At 39.4% G+C, this 18,721-nt stretch overlaps 1 protein-coding gene across 1 annotated transcript in view; it reads right to left on the reverse strand.

Moving 5' to 3' along the window:
- Positions 1-18,721, reverse strand: part of LOC6030990 (probable serine/threonine-protein kinase dyrk2) — a 179,610-nt gene that overhangs the window by 149,679 nt on the left and 11,210 nt on the right. The window contains exon 3 of the mRNA XM_038259562.1: positions 2,431-3,178. Within this exon, the coding sequence (XP_038115490.1) occupies positions 2,431-2,734 (304 nt within the window). The 5' untranslated portion in view covers positions 2,735-3,178. The remainder of the gene's footprint in view (positions 1-2,430; positions 3,179-18,721) is intronic.

The following is an 18,721-nucleotide window of genomic DNA, read 5'->3' on the forward strand; positions in this document are numbered from 1 at the left end:
CACAAAAAAACACTCAATTTCTCCCCGCTCAAACGCTTACAAACGCGTGTTGCGGTGATTTACATGCCCCTAAGGTTAACTAGATTTGTATTTCCACGCATGGGTGTGTTACGCGCCGTAGATTTGTGCGTTCAGATTTCCCTTTCCTTCGACACAACACCCCCACAAAAAACAACATCAACCACCACACTCGCGTTACGCGCGTCGTTTGTAGCGATTAGTGTACTTGTCTGGACGGAGCCTGGTCGTACTGGTTTGTTTTTAACCAGCAGGTATACCTACAGTCTTCAAACGGTATTTTTGCATGCATTAATTGATTTTACGACTCGACGCCCGTGAACGTCGGGTTTAAAAATAGAAAGTTTTGTTTGATCCGCCTGTTGCTGCGGTTGTTTACAACTGGGGCGGGTTTGATCTTTGTTGGTTGATGAAGTTTGATTAATCTTAGTTGAAAGTACTCAAAACTTCGATTTGCAACAGACACTACGAATAACACCAGCTCAGCTAATTTGATCAATTTCAGTCTCATAGATCATAACTCTCGGCGTAAGCCGAGATTAAAAGTTCACTGAACAAGTGGGCCAGAACTCGCGCGCCACAGGTGTCCTTGACTCACCAAAAGCGAAACGGTTCACTTGCCGTAGAGGTTCAGCCGAGTTCAACCGAACCTCGCGAGCGCGCAAAACTCGTTTTAATCAATTCCAGCCAATCAAGCGCCTTTTTTGAGCAGCAGAATTAGCTGTTGATCTAGCGACACGACCTAACCATGTGTCTGCCTTAGAAAAAGGTCGCCTTTTGAGAACACAACTCAATCGTACCTGTCGAACTTTGGAAGATGATTGATTTGATGTGGTTAGGGCATCTCCACCGCAGGTTTTTGAAATAAGAAAGTTTTCACAACGGATAGTAAAAATACATGGCAAAAATATTTTAAAACAACAAATGAGTTCAGGACTTTACAACCACCTTCATTTAGACCGTATTTTGTACAGGGTGGAGATGCCCTTAACACTTTAAGAATTGTGTCAATTCTCAAAACAGAAGAATTTCAGCAACCGAGGTGCAGCAGTTTCAAAATGAGTTTTCAAAATAGGAACGATACAAAAAAAAGCGGTGGAGATGCCCTAAAGCGAGCCTTCTTCACCCCCACACGTCTTGAAAACCACTTTTTGAAGGTCGTGGCTAAATCGAACTTCGATGTTGCATCGATTGGGCACTCCTCCGGCTGACCGGACTTAATTTAGCTGTTTTTACCGATCGCTGATCAAAGGCGCGAAAAGTAACACTCCGCGCAGGACCTTAATTAAGATGAACGACTCTCGATGTTCCGCAGCCGCAACATCATCGGCGGGGGTTTAATGAATCCGTCGCAACTCATAGGTGAACTGTTGTTGTTGTTTTTGTTGTCGTTCGTACAGATGTTATACAACTTCATTACCCGAAGATGACGGGACCTTCGCTGGTTGATTGGACATCTTCATTACGGGCGTCACTTTGCGCGCTCGAGAAAAACCGTTACAAAACTGGATCGCGCTCGCTGCAAGGAAAGGGCAATAACTCGATAAACATTGTCGGCCGGTAATGGGCCCGTTCTAGGGAGGGCATTCCCCAGGAGTCAACGACTGGTTGATGGCGATGACACGATCCAACAGGATACTGCAGCTGCGCTGCAGGCAGCTATTACTCAACCTTTCTTTGCCTGCGGCGACGAGCCCTGAACTAGTTTCCAAGATAATCTCTGTAATGAAACAAACGATCTGGGTTCTGCCCTCGACGATGCACACTATCTGTGGCAAATTAGTCCGGGGAAGAAGATTTAATTTATTGCCATTACTTCACCGCGGTGGTGGAGGTGCCCTTAAAGGGTAGGGAAAGAAATCTGACCGTTTGAGCTGCTTGAGATAAAAAGTAATTTCGCAAAACCTGTTTCTCCGGTTAATGAGAGCGTTCTACCATACATCTAAGGGCTAACTGGTTGGATTCTGTGGAGATCATGAGAAATAGACGGTCTTCAACGGCAGTTCCGAGCCTGAAGTTGCTCAACTTGGATCGAGAACTTCATGAAGTGAACAACTCTTGACAGAAGTTTCCCAATCCCCGATGTTCTCATTCAAGAGTGCCCACTTTGGCCAAGATCGAATCTTCGCGTCCTTCACGCTGCCGGCACAGCTTCTGCAGATGTCCGCCACAAGAGCCGTTTTGACCCAATTTGTGACACACCGCCGCGCGGCACTTCCAATGCATTCTCGGCGTCCAAATCGAGTGCCATCGACTGCCGGCGACTGTCCTCCATCGTCGTGCCGAAGCTCTCCGAAAGATCCGTTACGAAACCACCCTCACCCTCAAGCCTCAACTGCTGCTTCAGTTCTACCCGACCACTACACGACTCTTAATTAGTGCTCTTAATTCCATCATCATCATCACACTCACCATTTAGATTGTCGGTGGTGGCGGCGGCTGCGGCCACCGAAGATCTGCCGTCCAGCTGCGATGCAACCGGAGCCGACGGAGTCGTACTCCCTTTCACCGTCACCCCTTCAACTTGATCGCCAACGCCATCTTGCTCGACTTCCCCCCCAACCTCACCGAACGACGATCTTCCGCCGATCGTCGTCGTCGTCGTCAATTCCGGCGGTTTCGTAGCCGAGTTGTCACTTCCGGACCGGGCCGGATCGCCGAGCTTGCACGCGATGAGCACCACCAGCAGCACGATGCTCATCCGAGCACGACCCATCGTGCCTCAAACACTCACTAATTGCTCAACTTTGCACCCGATGAGCGGTCGTCTGAAAACACACACACTTCTTCCTCCTTGTTTACCCCGCGTCTTCACCGTCTTCTTCTTCAAACAATCGACAAAAAAAAACACCCGAAACAAATGAATCCACTCGGAGGTCTACATTTTGGACGCGGTTGTCACACAAAGGCGATTACAACAAAAAAAAACAAAAAATCGTAATATTTCCTCACACAAGCACTTAAAAAAAAGCTGGTTATCCAATCGACATCTCGGCATCCGTGTCGGTAGTGGACCGGTTGGACCTCGGCGAGGTCCCCGGAAGGCGCAGAGCGGGGTTCGTCGTCACTTGCTGCACGTAGTCACCGGCGTGTTGGTGGTGCATTGTTGTAGAACGCCTTTAGGGGTTAAGATCGAAAGGGACTTGATTTGGGTTTGCACCTGGAAAGGGTTAGAAAGAAGGAAAATTATTAAATTTGTAATGCGGAACTGTGGAGAATTTCCCTTATCCTGTTAAAATGGTTTTCGAGTATTTATGACGCAAAAATATCAAAAAGGTGTCGTAATTTCTGACCGTTTGCTGATTGTTTTCGGTTATATTTGACGGAAAATACTTCAACTTTAAGATCCCGTAGAGATCATCGTAGAGAGTAAATCCGGAACATCCGAAAAACTTCATTTTTACAGTTATTGTTTTAAATCCACACATGGGCTTAACTTTTCAAACATATTTTTGTTCATCATAACAGAATGGCACTACGTACTACCCCTTTTTTTTACTTTATGAGATCGGTTCCGACCAACTGTGGCCATTCCGGAACCGGTTCCAGAGTAGCTCCATACCGGTTCCGATGATGGTCTCGCTGGAGACACGTCATGTTGCAAATCAAACTTTCTGAAATCGCATGTTTTGAAATTTTTTTAGTCGTTTCGAAGTCCTCTGACTCAACCTGGTCACTACGGAACCGGTACCGATAGCCACGGGGGGACACTTCCGGAATGTGAAAAGAACCCTGTCATGCCCAAGTAACGTTTTAGACTTTATTAAAGTTGTCACAACCGCTATAAAACCTATCAGCCAAAACCAACATTAAAACCCATTAGTCGTAACAAACTCCCCAGAACTTTCACAAACCCCACTTAAAACCCAAAAGGACCTCCACAAAAGGTTGTTACGGCATATTTATAAAACCTACATAGGAGTTCAAGGCTTTACAACTGAATCCTAACAACATCCTCAAAGCCTTGATAAAACCTTTGTTAAAACCAAGTCAGGAGTTATGGAAAAATTACATTTCATACGTCTTCAAACGTCATATGCCAAATAGGTTTTATTTTGGCAAAAATAAGTCTTCGTCTTGCCAAATGAAATTATGGAGATGGTTGTCAAAAATTGCGATGATAATTAATAGATATTAGAGGTAATCCAAAATAATTTCTCGCAATTGATGGCTCAAATTCAGCTGCGGTTGAAATTTTATTAATACAGTCATGCCTCGGTTTTGCACGCCTCGGTTTTGCACTGCCCCGGTTTTGCACCGTTCAGCTGCCTCGGTTAAGCACGGCCCAGTGCTTAACTGAATCACAGAGCTTATGGGATTTTGGCTATATGGGAGACATTGGTTTTATTCGGATGAAAAATCATGCAAACATCAAAATATCATAGTGTTTTGGAATTGGGATGATGTCAGCTATCTATTGAAATTATAATTTCATGAAAATTTTCACAAAAATACGTATTTTTCCTGTATTTTGAAAATACAGTGATTCTCGAAATAATACTCAAAATTATTGTTATTGCAATATCGGTATCAAATGATTGGATTTTTTTTCATACATTTCGAATGTAAAATATTTTTTTGAAAGCACTCAAAATTTTCAAAAAAAATGCTCAAAATTTCAGTTTTTACAATATGGGTATCAAACGATTGGGATTTTTTTATACATTTCGAATGTAATAACAACATATTTTGAAAAACTTCAAAATTTTCACAAAACTACGTATTTTCGAAAAAAAATACTCAACATTTCCGTTTTTACAACTTGGGTATCAAATGATCGAAATTTTTTCATACATTTCGAATGTAATAACAATATTTTTTGAAAATACTCAAAATTTCCACCAAACCAAATATTTTCGAAAAAAAATACTCAGAATTTCCGTTTTTATAATGTGGGTGTCAAACGATCGGGTTTTTTTCATACATTTCGAATGTAATAACAATATTTTTAGAAAACACTCCAAATTTTCACAAAACTACGTCTTTTCGAAAAAAATACTCAAAATTTAAATTTCGGAATCGAGGCATGACTGTAAATGTAGGGGAGATAGAACCAAAAACTTCAACTCGTTTCATCAAAAATCAATATTTTGTAATCATAGTGTTTAATGTTAAAAAATATTGTATTGCCATTCTTTGAAAAAAAAATCAAAATATTTTTAAACATCTATCGCTATATTAATCGTACCAGAAATTAAGCATAAATGTGTGTTTTCATCAAATTTAAATCAAATTTTTCAGTTTTCTATTTTTTCAATCAAGATGGCGGTCAATCATATTCAATCAGAGCACGCGTTTAGAGCCATATTTATGAACTGATATTTGGCTGCGATAAATGCTCTTTCAGGAGCATATGGTTTAAGTGAGCTTTTTACATGCCTAATGGCACTTGACAGCTACAACACCTTAGGTTTTAACAAAGCATGCGATAAAACCGTTTGGCATGGCATTGCCATCAGGTTTTCAAGCCTCTATTAAAACTTTCATAAAACCTTATTGAAAGCCAGTCGGCTTTTATTTCCACCCGGTTTTATGTCCGAGACATAAAACCCTGTTAGAACCTATTAATTCGCTCTTGCTTGTTGGTTGCGGTGAATGCCCAAATAAAACTATTAAGCAATCAAGATGCTACAATAAAACCTCAATAAAACTTGGTGGTGGTTAGTTGGTTTAAAAATGTTACTTGGGATGTGCACTGAAAAAACCCAATTCTCGAAATCGTGAATTAAATTCACGAATGCGAGAACCACGAAGGAATATATTCACGTTTATAGTGCAAATGCACCATACTCATGAATAAATTCGTTCGTGGTTCTCACATTCGTGAACTTAATTCACGATTACGAGAATTGATTTTTTTCTGTGTGACATATCAAACTTCATGAAATTACAAATTATGACTGTTTAAGGTTATGTCGATGCTCTCTGGCCCAACTTGGCCACACCGGAACAGGTTACCGGTGGGCACTAGGGGACATTTCTGGAATGTCCAAGAAACCATGTTATGCGATATATCAAACTTCGCGAATTTAATAATCATGACTATTTGAGGTGATGATAACGTCCTTTGACGCAACCTGGCTACTCTGGAACAGGTTACCGGTGGCCACTAGGTGACACTTCCGGAATGCGCAAAGAACCCTATCATGCGACGTATCAAACTTCTTGCAATTGAAAATTCGGACTGTCTAAGGTCATGCCGACGCTCTCTGGCCCAAATTGGCTACTCCGGAACAGGTTTTCGGTGGCCACTAGAGAGCACATCTGGTATGTGCAAGAAACCTTATCATGCGACATATCAAACTTCATGAAAATAAAAATTAAGAATTTTTAAGATCCGAAGTTCTCTGTTCCAACCTTTTGAGTTTCATGAAGAAATTTTTAAATTTGCACTTTTACCCTTGATTTTTTTTAAATTTAAAATTAAAATTGGCCGAAAGAGTTAACAACGAAAAATGACCACATCACAACTCACCATTCAAATCGACAATTGCAATTAGGAAACCAAAATCATTCCAAAGCCTGTGCCATTGAAACAGTAATTGTCGGATTTACCCCCCTCTAGTGCGCTCGCGCGCCACACTTCGTGCACTTTACACCTGACCAAGAAATGCACACCTTGAGCATCACGAACCGCTCAATGTCCGATTGCACAAATTGGCCCCAGCGATGGGCCACCTGCCACGGCTCAGAAATTGCCCCAGCTTCTTCATTAACATGATATACGTCAAATTCTGAGCGGCTCTTTTTTTTCGTTCGCCGAATCGGATCTTCGGTTTCAAGTTCAACTTCGGTATGGCACACCACCACCACAGCAGATCCATTTTCCTCCGGTGCGGTGGCTTTTTAAAGACATTGAGATTGATTGATCGATTTCGAAATTACCGAATCTCGGAAAGGTGGCCGCCGCGAACGATTCGGTATCAATCCGCAAAATGAGTGGAAATGAGATTTTTTTTTCTTCTCAAGATGAAAATCCGTTTTGTGGCCGCTTTTTGGGCGCATATTGGCAATTGAAAGCAATTTTGGTAACATCAGCAAACGCCCAACTGTTGCAAATTTCGGCGAACGGGAGGAGTTCAAGGACCGTAGATCTTTGGATGATCTTCAACGGATTGGATCGCCAAATGAATTCGTAATGAGGTTAGAGGTTGATTGGATTTTTAACGAGATTTATATGAGTGAGGCTTGGGAAGAAATCTCAGCTGGAAAATCTCAGAACAAAAACAAAAAGTATGACGACATTTCGCGATTCATCTTGGCTCAACCTGCCGAGGAGGTAGCAGCATGAATGCAAACGATGCATTCAAAGTGTATGCAAATTTTACGGCTTGCAACGTTTGTTCTGTACATCTGATGGACGCAACGGCTACAACAATGGTTCAACCTCATCGTCACAACTGGTGTCAGCAGGGAATGTACCAGTTTAGATTGGTTTAGGGCTATTTGGCAAGCCATAAACTAGTAAAGTTTCGAACTTCTGAAGACAAAAATTCATGAAGACATGAACCCATGAAAACATGAACTCATGAAAACATAAACTCATGAAGACATGAACTCATGAAGACATGAACTCATGAAGACATGAACTCATGAAGACATGAATTCAAGAAGACATGAACTTATGAAGACATGAACTCATGAAGATATGAACTCTGGTAGCCATGAACTCATGAAGACATGAACTCATGAAGACATGATTTCATGAAGACATGAATTCATGAAAACATGAATTCATGGAGACATGACTCATGGAGACATTAATTCAAGATGACATGAACTCATGAAGACATGAACTCATGAAGACATGAACTCATGAAGACATGAACTCATGAAGACATTAATTCATGAAGACATGAACTCATGAAGATATGAACTCATGAAGACATGAACTCATGGAGACATGAACTCATGGAGACATTAATTCAAGAAGACATGATTTCATGTAGTCATAAATTCATGGCATGGAGACATGAACTTAAATTTTTTAGCCACTTTTGCTAAACCTCTCTTTTCCCACTTCCAACTAATGAAAATCCAACCCAAGAACCTCCAAGTGGTCCACCCCGCAGTGGCACTGTGACCATCCCTCACGGCCAATCGGGGGACCGATGAAGATTTATGGCGCGTGTCACACCACAATGGACACAACCCAAGCCCTTACAGAGAAGAGGTGGAGCTGATGATGACGGGGTGACGAAAGGCTTCAACCATCCATCTTGGGGCCAAGATTGGCAAACGTTCTGCCCGACGTGCAGCACAAATTGAAGCGGATCTTGGAGGGTGATGAATTGCATGTTGGTTGGAATTAGAAGTGGTCTCGAAAAATTAACATAGTTTGTTGGACTTGCCAATGCTGTAGCATTTATTAGGTTTCAGTGACCTAAATTTAACCAAAGATGCATTTTTATTACAAAAAAAAACACAAATGTGCGTTATTTATCACCACTCACATAATACTACAAATTAGGCCTAACAAAAAAAAAACAAACAACCCGCAAGAGACCCCTCCAATTAACCGTTACCCAACAACAAACTGGATCCTTCGGTAATCGCAAAACCTTTTGGCTTGTCAATCAATCACCGAATCGAATCCGATTCAGCGCACAAACACACGTCACTTGGCGCGCTGCATCTCCTCTCCAGCGGTGGTGCTCATCCAAGTCACTACCTCTCTCAATAGATTACGCAAAAGTTCGGTTCGACTTTGGCAAACAGTTTACTTTCGGCGACAGGTTTTTTGCTTCGCAGGAAGAGTTGTTTTGGTGATGAGCAGACTGCCCCTGGTGGGATGTTACGTAATCAACTGTTGACCATTATCGGGCCATTGAGTGGTTTGAAGTTTGGAGCCGCGGTCCAAAATCGAAATTAGTCATTGAATTCGACGAAAACAGGTGGAGGGGAATGTGTTTATGTTGAGGGGTGATGAAAAGCTTCTTGAAAAAAAAGAAAGGTAAGAGATTTGTGTGACTTTGTGAGACTTAGTGTGATTTTGTGAGACTTTGTGTGATTTTGTGAGACTTTGTGTGATTTTGTGTGATTTTGTGTGATTTTGTGTGATTTTGTGTGAGTTTGTGAAACTTTTTGAGACCTTGTGAGACATTGTGAGACTTTGTGGGAGTTTATGTGACTTTGTGTGATTTTGTGTGAGTTTGTGAATTTTTTTGAGACCTTGTGAGACATTGTGAGACATTGTGAGACTTTTTGGGAGTTTGTGTGACTTTGTGTGATTTGGTGTGAGTTTGTGAGTTTGTGAAACTTTTTGAGACCTTGTGAGACATTGTGAGACTTTGTGGGAGTTTGTGTGACTTTGTGTGATTTTATGTGAGTTTGTGAAACTTTTTGAGACCTTGTGAGACATTGTGAGACTTTGTGGGAATTTGTGAGACTTTGTGTGATTTTGTAAGACTATGTGGGACTTTGTGTGATTTTGTGTGAGTTTGTGAAACTTTTTGAGACCTTGTGAGACATTGTGAGACTTTTTGGGAGTTTGTGTGATTTTGTGTGATTTGGTGTGAGTTTGTGAGTTTGTGAAACTTTTTGAGACCTTGTGAGACATTGTGAGACTTTGTGGGAGTTTGTGTAACTTTGTGTGATTTTATGTGATTTTGTGAAACTTTTTGAGACCTTGTGAGACATTGTGAGACTTTGTGGGACTTTGTGAGACTTTGTGTGATTTTGTGTGAGTTTGTGTGACTTTGTGTGATTTTGTGTGAGTTTGTGTGACTTTGTGTGATTTGGTGTGAGTTTGTGAAACTTTTTAAGACCTTGTGAGACATTGTGAGACTTTGTGGGACTTTGTGAGACTTTGTGTGATTTTGTGAGACTATGTGGGACTTTGTGTGATTTTGTGTGACTTTGTGAGACTTTGTATGATTTTGTGTTACTTTGTGTGGTTTTGTGTGACTTTGTGTGAGTTTGTGTGATTTTGTGAGACTATGTGGGACTTTGTGTGAATTTGTGTGACTTTGTGAGACTTTGTATGACATTGTGCGACTTTGTGTGACTTTTGAGAGTTTGTGTGAGTTTGTGTGAGATTGTTGGTAATCATGTTTGATCTTACAAACGTTTAAATGACCAATGCCGAACCACCCAAAACGCGAACTTCCAAAATCTCCTCACCGGAAAACTCGCCATTGTCTCCTCGCCGGCTCGTAAATCTACCCTCACGGTGATTCACGGAGTTTCGCGGATGGCTCGTTGTCGTAATAACTACCCTCTCCGGCGCGGTAGCGGATGGACTCTCCGTCGCACACACCGCGTCGGCAAACCCCAACAACCGACCGACAACTTGGCGATGATTTACAAATTTGTGCAAATGAGCCCTCGATGGTCTTCAATGGTTAGCAACCTGTAACGCCGCCATCATCATCAGCGCTTGTCGGTATTTAACAGGCTGGTGTGCATTTTTTGCGGTGCTCTCGAATGGCGGCTCTGGCCGTAAAACCCGGCAGGAATCAGCATTTTAAAAGTGCGGGCATCCAAAATCACATAACCACCTTGCTGCTTAGAATTCGAGTTGTGTGATGTTTAAGTCATTTGAACCCTTTCGTAACCGAACAAGAAAAAAAAATCATTAACTGGATTCGAACCCACGCCTCTTTACAGTGTGGGCCAAATCACCCTCGATGCAACTAAAGATATCATATGAGAATAATTTGCCCTCCATTAAGAGGATAAATATTTCAAAAAATATGTTTTTGATTGGAGAAAAGTGGTCGTGAAAAGGTCAAGATGTTTCTATTACTTCTAGATTGTTTAAACTAACAATCGCCACCACCATAAAAAGTGGGTGGTAAAAGAACTCCAAAGGGGGGGGGGGGGGGCTGGTGACTGACGTGGAGAAGGTCTTTATGATTTATTAATATGTATCTCCAACACTAGCAGCCCCAGCCCAAAGTGGTTGAAGTGTGCCACGGTAATGCGATAATCGCACACCTTTGACTTGGAACATCCAGCGGCAACTATTATGAACACGAACCGCCACCGCCGCCAAAAGCCCACGTGGAATTTGATGCTTCGCGCGAATGTTTGTGATGAGATAATTGTGCGCGATTTTGGATCTCTGAACGCAGTGGGTTTGAACTTCGAGCAATGATATTAAAATAACTTCAAAAGAATTTTTAATTTTCGTCGTTTTGCACAACTTTTTCTAGAAATGACATAAATTTGCGTATTTTTTTTTATCGAAATTTTAGGTTACTCATATTTATAAAAAAAATGATTTATTTTATGACTTTTTGCAATTTTGACCCACCGTGCAACTTCCCCCCTTCGCATAGAACTGCATTGCTGCAATAGTTCTCGGTTTGAAAACCGCGCACTCTCGTCGTCGTCGTCGTCGGAGAGTGAGTGAGAGAAGGGATGCAGCTGACATTGAATTACAGGTGTTTAAGTCAGAGCCGTGAACAAAAAATGGCTTTATTAGTGCTGCGACGCGTAAATTGAACTTGGCGCGCGTCGATTTTATTTCGGTGATTCAAGAGCAAAATTGTTGGCGCGACGCCGCCGGCCATTGTCTATGCGAATGAGTTATGAATAAATTTAAGGTTTCAATGAAAATGGCTCTCATGGTAGGGAGAGAGGGAGGGCTAATGACGCGTGCCAGATTTGCTAGAGTGTGAAGGGTTTGAGGTTTGGTAGAACAATTTGCCAGCTGTCATAATAAGAAGGTCGAAAATTAGGAAAATTATTCTGATTGATTGAATCCGATTTAGTAGGAAACCTTTACTAAAATGTTTGAACTCTGAGTCTTGATTTTTTTTTTCTTTTTAGGACAGTCAATTTTTCATCACTCAAAAGATCATTTGACTTCTTCAACCCCGTTAATTTTAACGACCAAATAAATGGGCGGTAAACTCGCTTTAAAATGGCACTTGCGAACCACTCCACTCTTCGTCAGAATCAGTTGCAGTTGCGCGCCCATTCGTCGTTAAGCTGCAATCACAAATCCATTGGTTTCTGTCTAAATCCGCGCTCCGGCCTAATCGCGCAAACCACGATGGCCACTTGCACAAAAGTTGCACGTATTTAACCCAAATATGACGATCGTCAACGGCGACGTGGTTTCGAGCCTGCTTTTGGGCACTCTTGTCAAACGGTTGAACGATGGCGGTTGCAACAATCGAAGGTGAAGCCACACTTTAAAGTCTTCAAGATCGTCCGAGACGGGGCGGCGTTGCAGAAGCAAAATGGCCCCACCTTCGCACGATGTGTAAATGAACGTGATTTTTGCACCCTACACCTACAGGTTTAGACTCTTGGGTTGTGATTTGAAATTGGAATTCTCGATATGACAAACCAACCAAGATGCGTAAAGTTACGTCAATCCGACGTAATCTTACACGCTGCAAACATTCGCAACGCAGCAATGTGGAATCTGTGAAGAAATATGTTACAACCCCCTCGAGAGAGACGTGGACACCTCAAAAGCTCGCCAACACTTGAGACTGTAACTTGCAGCTTGCAACAAATGCCTCAGAAATGCGCACACCACACACGAGTATGGCCTCTCTTTGTGTGTACTACTTAAGTCTAGCCTCCTTTAAAGCAGTGTGTGTGTGTGTGTGTGTGTGTTTGAGTTAGGCGCTATTACTAAACACCTTAGGCACGTCTCTGCTACCTGCTGCTGCCGTCAAAGTATTTGCAGAAACTTCAAGTGAAACGCATAAATATTTTTCTGCATGCCGGCCTGGTTGGCTGAAGCTAGGTTAGGTTTCTCGAAGTGCGTTTTGAGTATTTGCACCGGCTGCTAGTAGCTCGCACTAGCAGACGGTCGGTCATCCACCACTGGGACTAACGCAGCAGCATACCCATAGCTAGGTGGCGTGGTGTGTGAATGCTCCAATGGATGAATGGGTTGGGACGACGAAATAAGAACTGCAGAAACAAAAAAGAACTAGTATAATGCTGCATACTAACAGCTACAGTGCTGCAATCGTTTAGTGATTCGAGTTGTGTGCATAGAATAGAGCCTGTGTGTTGCTGAACTCGAAAAACTGCGATTCGAGATGCAAAATGATTTGCAACTTTGAAAATATCAGCAATAACAAATTTCTGGAGCATGAAAACCATCTTCGATTGACGAAACGACCATATTTTCATGGCCAAAAATAACAGTTCTGAATTAGTAGTTTATGCAACAAGTTGCAAAAAGAGGATTTTTTCAGCACGAGTCGTACATTTATCCAAGGAGGTTCACCAAGTTGTATAAATACGAAGAGTACTGAAAAAAATCAAGTTTTGCAACGAGTTCCATACAACATTTTTTGCAATTCCAAAAAACACACACTGAGTGAAATGTTATGTCAAATTTTCATGTATTTTGTCAATAAATCGTTTAAATCAAAAAAATGTTGAAAAGGGTTACTATTCGAAACAAGTGCTGAAAAGTTCAACTTTTCAGCACCCATTTGAGTGCTGAAAAGTAGAACTTATCAGCATTTATTTTGAAAAAATTGAATTAGTATCATCAAATATTTCAAATTCTGCAAGAAATACTTCAATTCGTTTAATTTCAAATTACAATCTGAAGTACAAGAAATATGAAGCAAAATGAAAGACTCACTGTGAAGTGCTGTTTATTTAAAAAATGTTAAAACATCATTGAAAAAATACTTTACATTGTCTAAGAGGTGCCCAGAAAGTGCAAAAATATTTTCAAAACATGCTCCAAATATTTGAAAACATTGACTAGTTTGAAGTAAAAGCTTCACTATTTTGTTGAAAAGCTGAAATCAATATGACCTGTTTTTGAAAAGTTGTGTGTCATAAAAAACATAATTTCTTCATTTTTTTAAAAATTTCAACTTTATACAGTATGTAAAAAAAGTATTTACACCCCTCGGGCACTATGCACATTTTGTGATGAAACATGTAAACAATTTAATGTTGACATAAACCTAGTACTACGTTTTGTTCAGAAACTCATGCCGAACATTTTGCTGCAAAAAGCTCATGAAAAGATGTTTTCTATAAAAAGTTATATAACAAATACTAATACAAAAATAAATAAGGTGCAAAAAAAGTTTGTACACCTTTCGAAAAATTAACATGAATAAAGTTTTTTGTTGACAAATCACCATAAATCCAGTCTCCCAACTTCAAATAGGCATCCTTGACTGATTAAAAATATAATTTGGATTGAATATAAAGTTTACTAATTACTTAGTATAAAAGTTTACATAACTCTTGAAATTCTATATAAAACTTATCTAAACTTAATTTTGCAAACTTTAAATTTAACTAAATGTCAATATATTACCATAGAATTGCTAAATAAACATTTTGGAGTGGGTATAACACCGTTTTGGGGGTCTTTGTATCGCTAGAATAGATTTTTCGTTGAAATTTCGTACCAACCCGGAATTACGTCGTCGAAAAATCCGCCGGCATCCGAACCGGTCCACAATTAACAAGTCAACCTATGTGGCATCGGAAAGGGCATAAAATTTCCGATCTTTTGATACCCATACATCTAGGTTTTCTATAAAACCCACGTTTTTAAATACCTGGGCAAAAAGTAAGTTTGATCCACGAGAACAAAAATTACGAAATTCCATACATTTTTGGCAGATTGCTCTAACGAAACCATAACAACGTTTTTGCCTAGGTATTTAAAAACGTGGGTTTTATAGAAAACCTAGATGTCTGGGTATCAAAAGATCGGAAATTTTATGCCCTTTCCGATGCCACATAGGTTGACTTGTTAATTGTGGACCGGTTCGGATGCCGGCGGATTTTTCGACGACGTAATTCCGGGTTGGTACGAAATTTCAACGAAAAATCTATTCTAGCGATACAAAGACCCCCAAAACGGTGTTATACCCACTCCAAAATGTTTATTTAGCAATTCTATGGTAATATATTGACATTTAGTTAAATTGAAAGTTTGCAAATTAAGTTTAGATAAGTTTTATTTAGAATTTCCAGAGTTATATAAACTTTTATACTAAGTAATTAGTAAACTTTATATTCAATCCAAATTATTTTTTTAATCAGTCAAGGATGCCTATTTTGGAGTTGGGAGACTGGATTTATGGTGATTTGTCAACAAATAACTTTATTTATGTTAATTTTTCGAAAGGTGTACAAACTTTTTTGCACCTTTATTTTTGTAATAGTATTTGTTATATAACTTTTATAGAAAACATCTTTTCATGAGCTTTTTGCAGCAAAATGTTCGGCATGAGTTTCTGAACAAAACGTAGTACTAGGTTTATGTCAACATTAAATTGTTTACATGTTTCATCACAAATTGTGCATAGTGCCCAAGGGGTGTAAATACTTTTTTTACATACTGTATGTCAAACCGCACTCTAAAATTGGTCACAGAGGCAAGTTTTAAAAAAATATGATTGTGGCTTATTTTTAATTGTTTGGCAGAATTTTTTTTTTTCGATTTATTGTACGATTTGAACTAAGAAAATTTGAAAAATTAAACATTTACTTGTAGTTGTATTAGTTTTTACATGCAGTCATGCTACTTATTGATCTTCACACTTATTTTAAAAAATAAAGTCACTATCCTATACAGTTTTTTTTACAAAATATTTATTAGAGCCAAGATCAGAACAGATTTCAACACATTTAAAATTTCCCGGAAATTCCCGGGATTTTCCGGGAAATTGATTGAAAATTTCCCGTTTCCCGGGAAATTTGTAACCCCGGGAAATTTGACGCACTATTTCTAATCGATTTGTTGTTCTCGACAAATATATTTGTTTCGTTTTTTTTTTATTTGTTTAAAGCGACTAAAAATAAATCTTTAGCGCTAGAGTTCAGTCTGGTGCAAAATGATTTTTGAAATTTAGTTTTAAAATATTTAAGATTTTTCTTTCCTTTTTGTCAAAATTCATATCTCCAATACCAGATATGAATTTTTGACAAAAAAGGAAAGAAAAATCTCAAATATTTTAAAACTAAATTTCAAAAATCATTTTAAGATGCAAAATCAAACTTGCAATCAAAAAAAATTTTTTTTTATAAAGATAAAATACAGGCCTTTTGATGTGATCCTTTCATAACAAAAAATCATTGCAATATATAAAATATAAATATAAGGAATTGGTCAAAAATTACTTTATGAAGGCACTCCTTCAATAAATATTTCCGAGAAGCTGAGAAAAAAGTCTACAAATTTATTTTTTTTACTTTGTTGATCGAACTGCTTGGTTGCTGAGATACAGCCTCTTATAGTTTTAATTTCGTGAAAAATTAGTTTTTTCCGGTGTCATCTACACTCTTAGATTTCTCTACCGAATTCGGCAATTGAAAAATCGGTAAACCATCGTAAAAATGAAAAAAAACACCAAAATCGGTAGTAGGATGAACAATATTAATTTTTTTTACAAAAAATTTCGGTAAGATTTTACGAAATTCAGTAGTTTTCAGTTTATCAAACTGTTCAGCAGTTGAAAAATCGGAAAATTTGCCGAATTTGGTAAAAAAAAACTGAATATGGGTCATTCCAGGTCAACTGGGTACACTTTTGGACTCAACCTTCACCGATTTGGACCAAACTTGGAGGGAACGTTCATCTATCGATAGTTAACAGAAATCCCAAATTTGGTGCTGATTGGACCATCCTTCTATTTTTTTGACGATTTTCTTAAAAACTTTTTTTTTTCTTTTAATCATAACATAACTTTGCAACTATTTGAGCAAAAGACTTTCTAGACGTTGCATTTTATAGAAAATTGTCCAAGGAATTCGATTAAAAATAAAATTTAAACCCTTAAATGCCCACTAATATTATATTTAAACGTTTTAAGTATTAAAACTCAGTTTTGACCAATTCCTTATATTTATATATTTTTTATTTTATCACTATCGTGTTCCCCGAACAGTTATACATAATCATCGATGTAAACCTCAAACTAAAATAAACTATTGGCGAGATACAGCGGTTTTACTGAAAAAAGTTTGATTTGGTGAAATAAAGCACTCGGAAGTACATGGTGTACATTTCAAAAAAAAGGGGATGAATCCTGCATAGTTCTGTTTTTATATGTGAGAAACTTATTTTAGATTTGAATTCATAGGACTGAGTGCTGCACAAAATCAAACTTTTTTCAGTAATACACTGTACCTCGCCAATAGTTCATTTTATTTTGAGGTTCACCTTGATTTTTATGTAAAAAAAAAATAAAAATATAAGGAATCGGTCAAAACTGAATTTTAAAACATAGAACGTTAAAATTTTCAAATAAAATGCAACCTCTAGAAAGTCTTTAGCTCAAATAGTTGCAAAGTTATGTTATGATTAAAAGAAAAAAAAGTTTTTAAGAAAATCGTCAAAAAAGAGGGCGGTGCAAAAAATAGAAGGATGGTCCAATCAGCACCAAACTTGGGATTTCTGTTAACTTTTGATAGATGAAAGTTCCCTCCAAGTTTGGTCCAAATCGGTGAAGGTCGAATCCAAAAGTGTATCCAGTTGACCTGGAGTGACCCATATGTAATTAGCTCTCAATTTCAAATTAATAGATAAAGCGATAGAGTAAATAAAACTCTACACTAGTAAATAAGTTAAACAATTTGAATAACAGTTGTAAAACTGAAATAAAACCATTTCTTAAGGAGTTTCAATTTTCTATTGGTGTCCATTTTTGCGACAGTTCAAACGACGGGGTGGTTGTCACCGTCGTCCGAAGACCTTGTGCAAATCAACTCACAAAAGCGCCCAAACGCCGCGCGACTCCAAGTCGTAGCTCGGCTCAACTCCTCTACCCAACTTGGTCAGTCAAGTGCTGCCACCGCCAGAGGAGGAGAAGCGCGTTTAGTGCCAATTATGTAATCGCGATGTTGCACTGCGTGCTGCGCTGGTATGTGTGCTGATTGTGGCCCGGGCATCGCCATGAAAGTGGAATTTGAGAGATTTTCGAGTTCTGCTGCGCGCGGGTTTAAGCTCAAGGAAACAGATTTGAAGCGGGTCGGAACCTGTTTCGGTGGAAAGTTGAACAAGCGGGGCAGCATTGCATTAATATTCAGTTATTTCTGTTTTTTTGTTGATGTTTGTTTTTTTTTTTTTTGCTTCTCTTCGGGTAGACCGGAAGGTCTACAAAGTCGTTGTACGGTCGTAGTTTTTCGGCGCATTTGACGACCTCCTCCAAAGTGGACACAGCGGTGGTTTGGGAAAGTTTGTTGTTGTTTTATTTGAGTGAACACGACAATGTCAAGCACAGGGTCAGCCGCTATTAAAGGTTTCGACAAGCAGTTTTGTCCCATGCTTAATTATTTCCAGCGGATCTAATCAACAAGTCAATGTTGCGTCATGTACTCTAACTTGGAATGAATCGTTAACAGCAGACGTTCTTTCATGAACATGACCAATATTAGAGACCTTGGGAGGGAGTGTCCTTGGTCACACTTCTGAGACTATTGAGATATTTGCCGAATAATCATAAAACATGATTGATCTCGAAAACTACGAATCCAATCAATGTCCCAATGGTTCCAAAACATGGCAGGGACCTCTACTAAGATACTTGACACCAAGATGTGACCAATGACTCAACCGTTTTCGGTATTGATCAAGTTCGTGAAGAAACGACTACCAGAGAGATCTGTGACACCCCCCACAAACAGAAGTGTTGCAATGCGGAACTTCCGAACCGGACTCACGGGGCTCAGCTAACCGTTACAAATGCTTCTAAACTTCCGAACCAACAGGTAGATCAGATTCGCTTACGGCTGGGCAGTCACA

The sequence above is a fragment of the Culex quinquefasciatus genome, chromosome 3 (genome assembly GCF_015732765.1).
Source record: "Culex quinquefasciatus strain JHB chromosome 3, VPISU_Cqui_1.0_pri_paternal, whole genome shotgun sequence".
Lineage (NCBI taxonomy): Eukaryota > Metazoa > Arthropoda > Insecta > Diptera > Culicidae > Culex > Culex quinquefasciatus.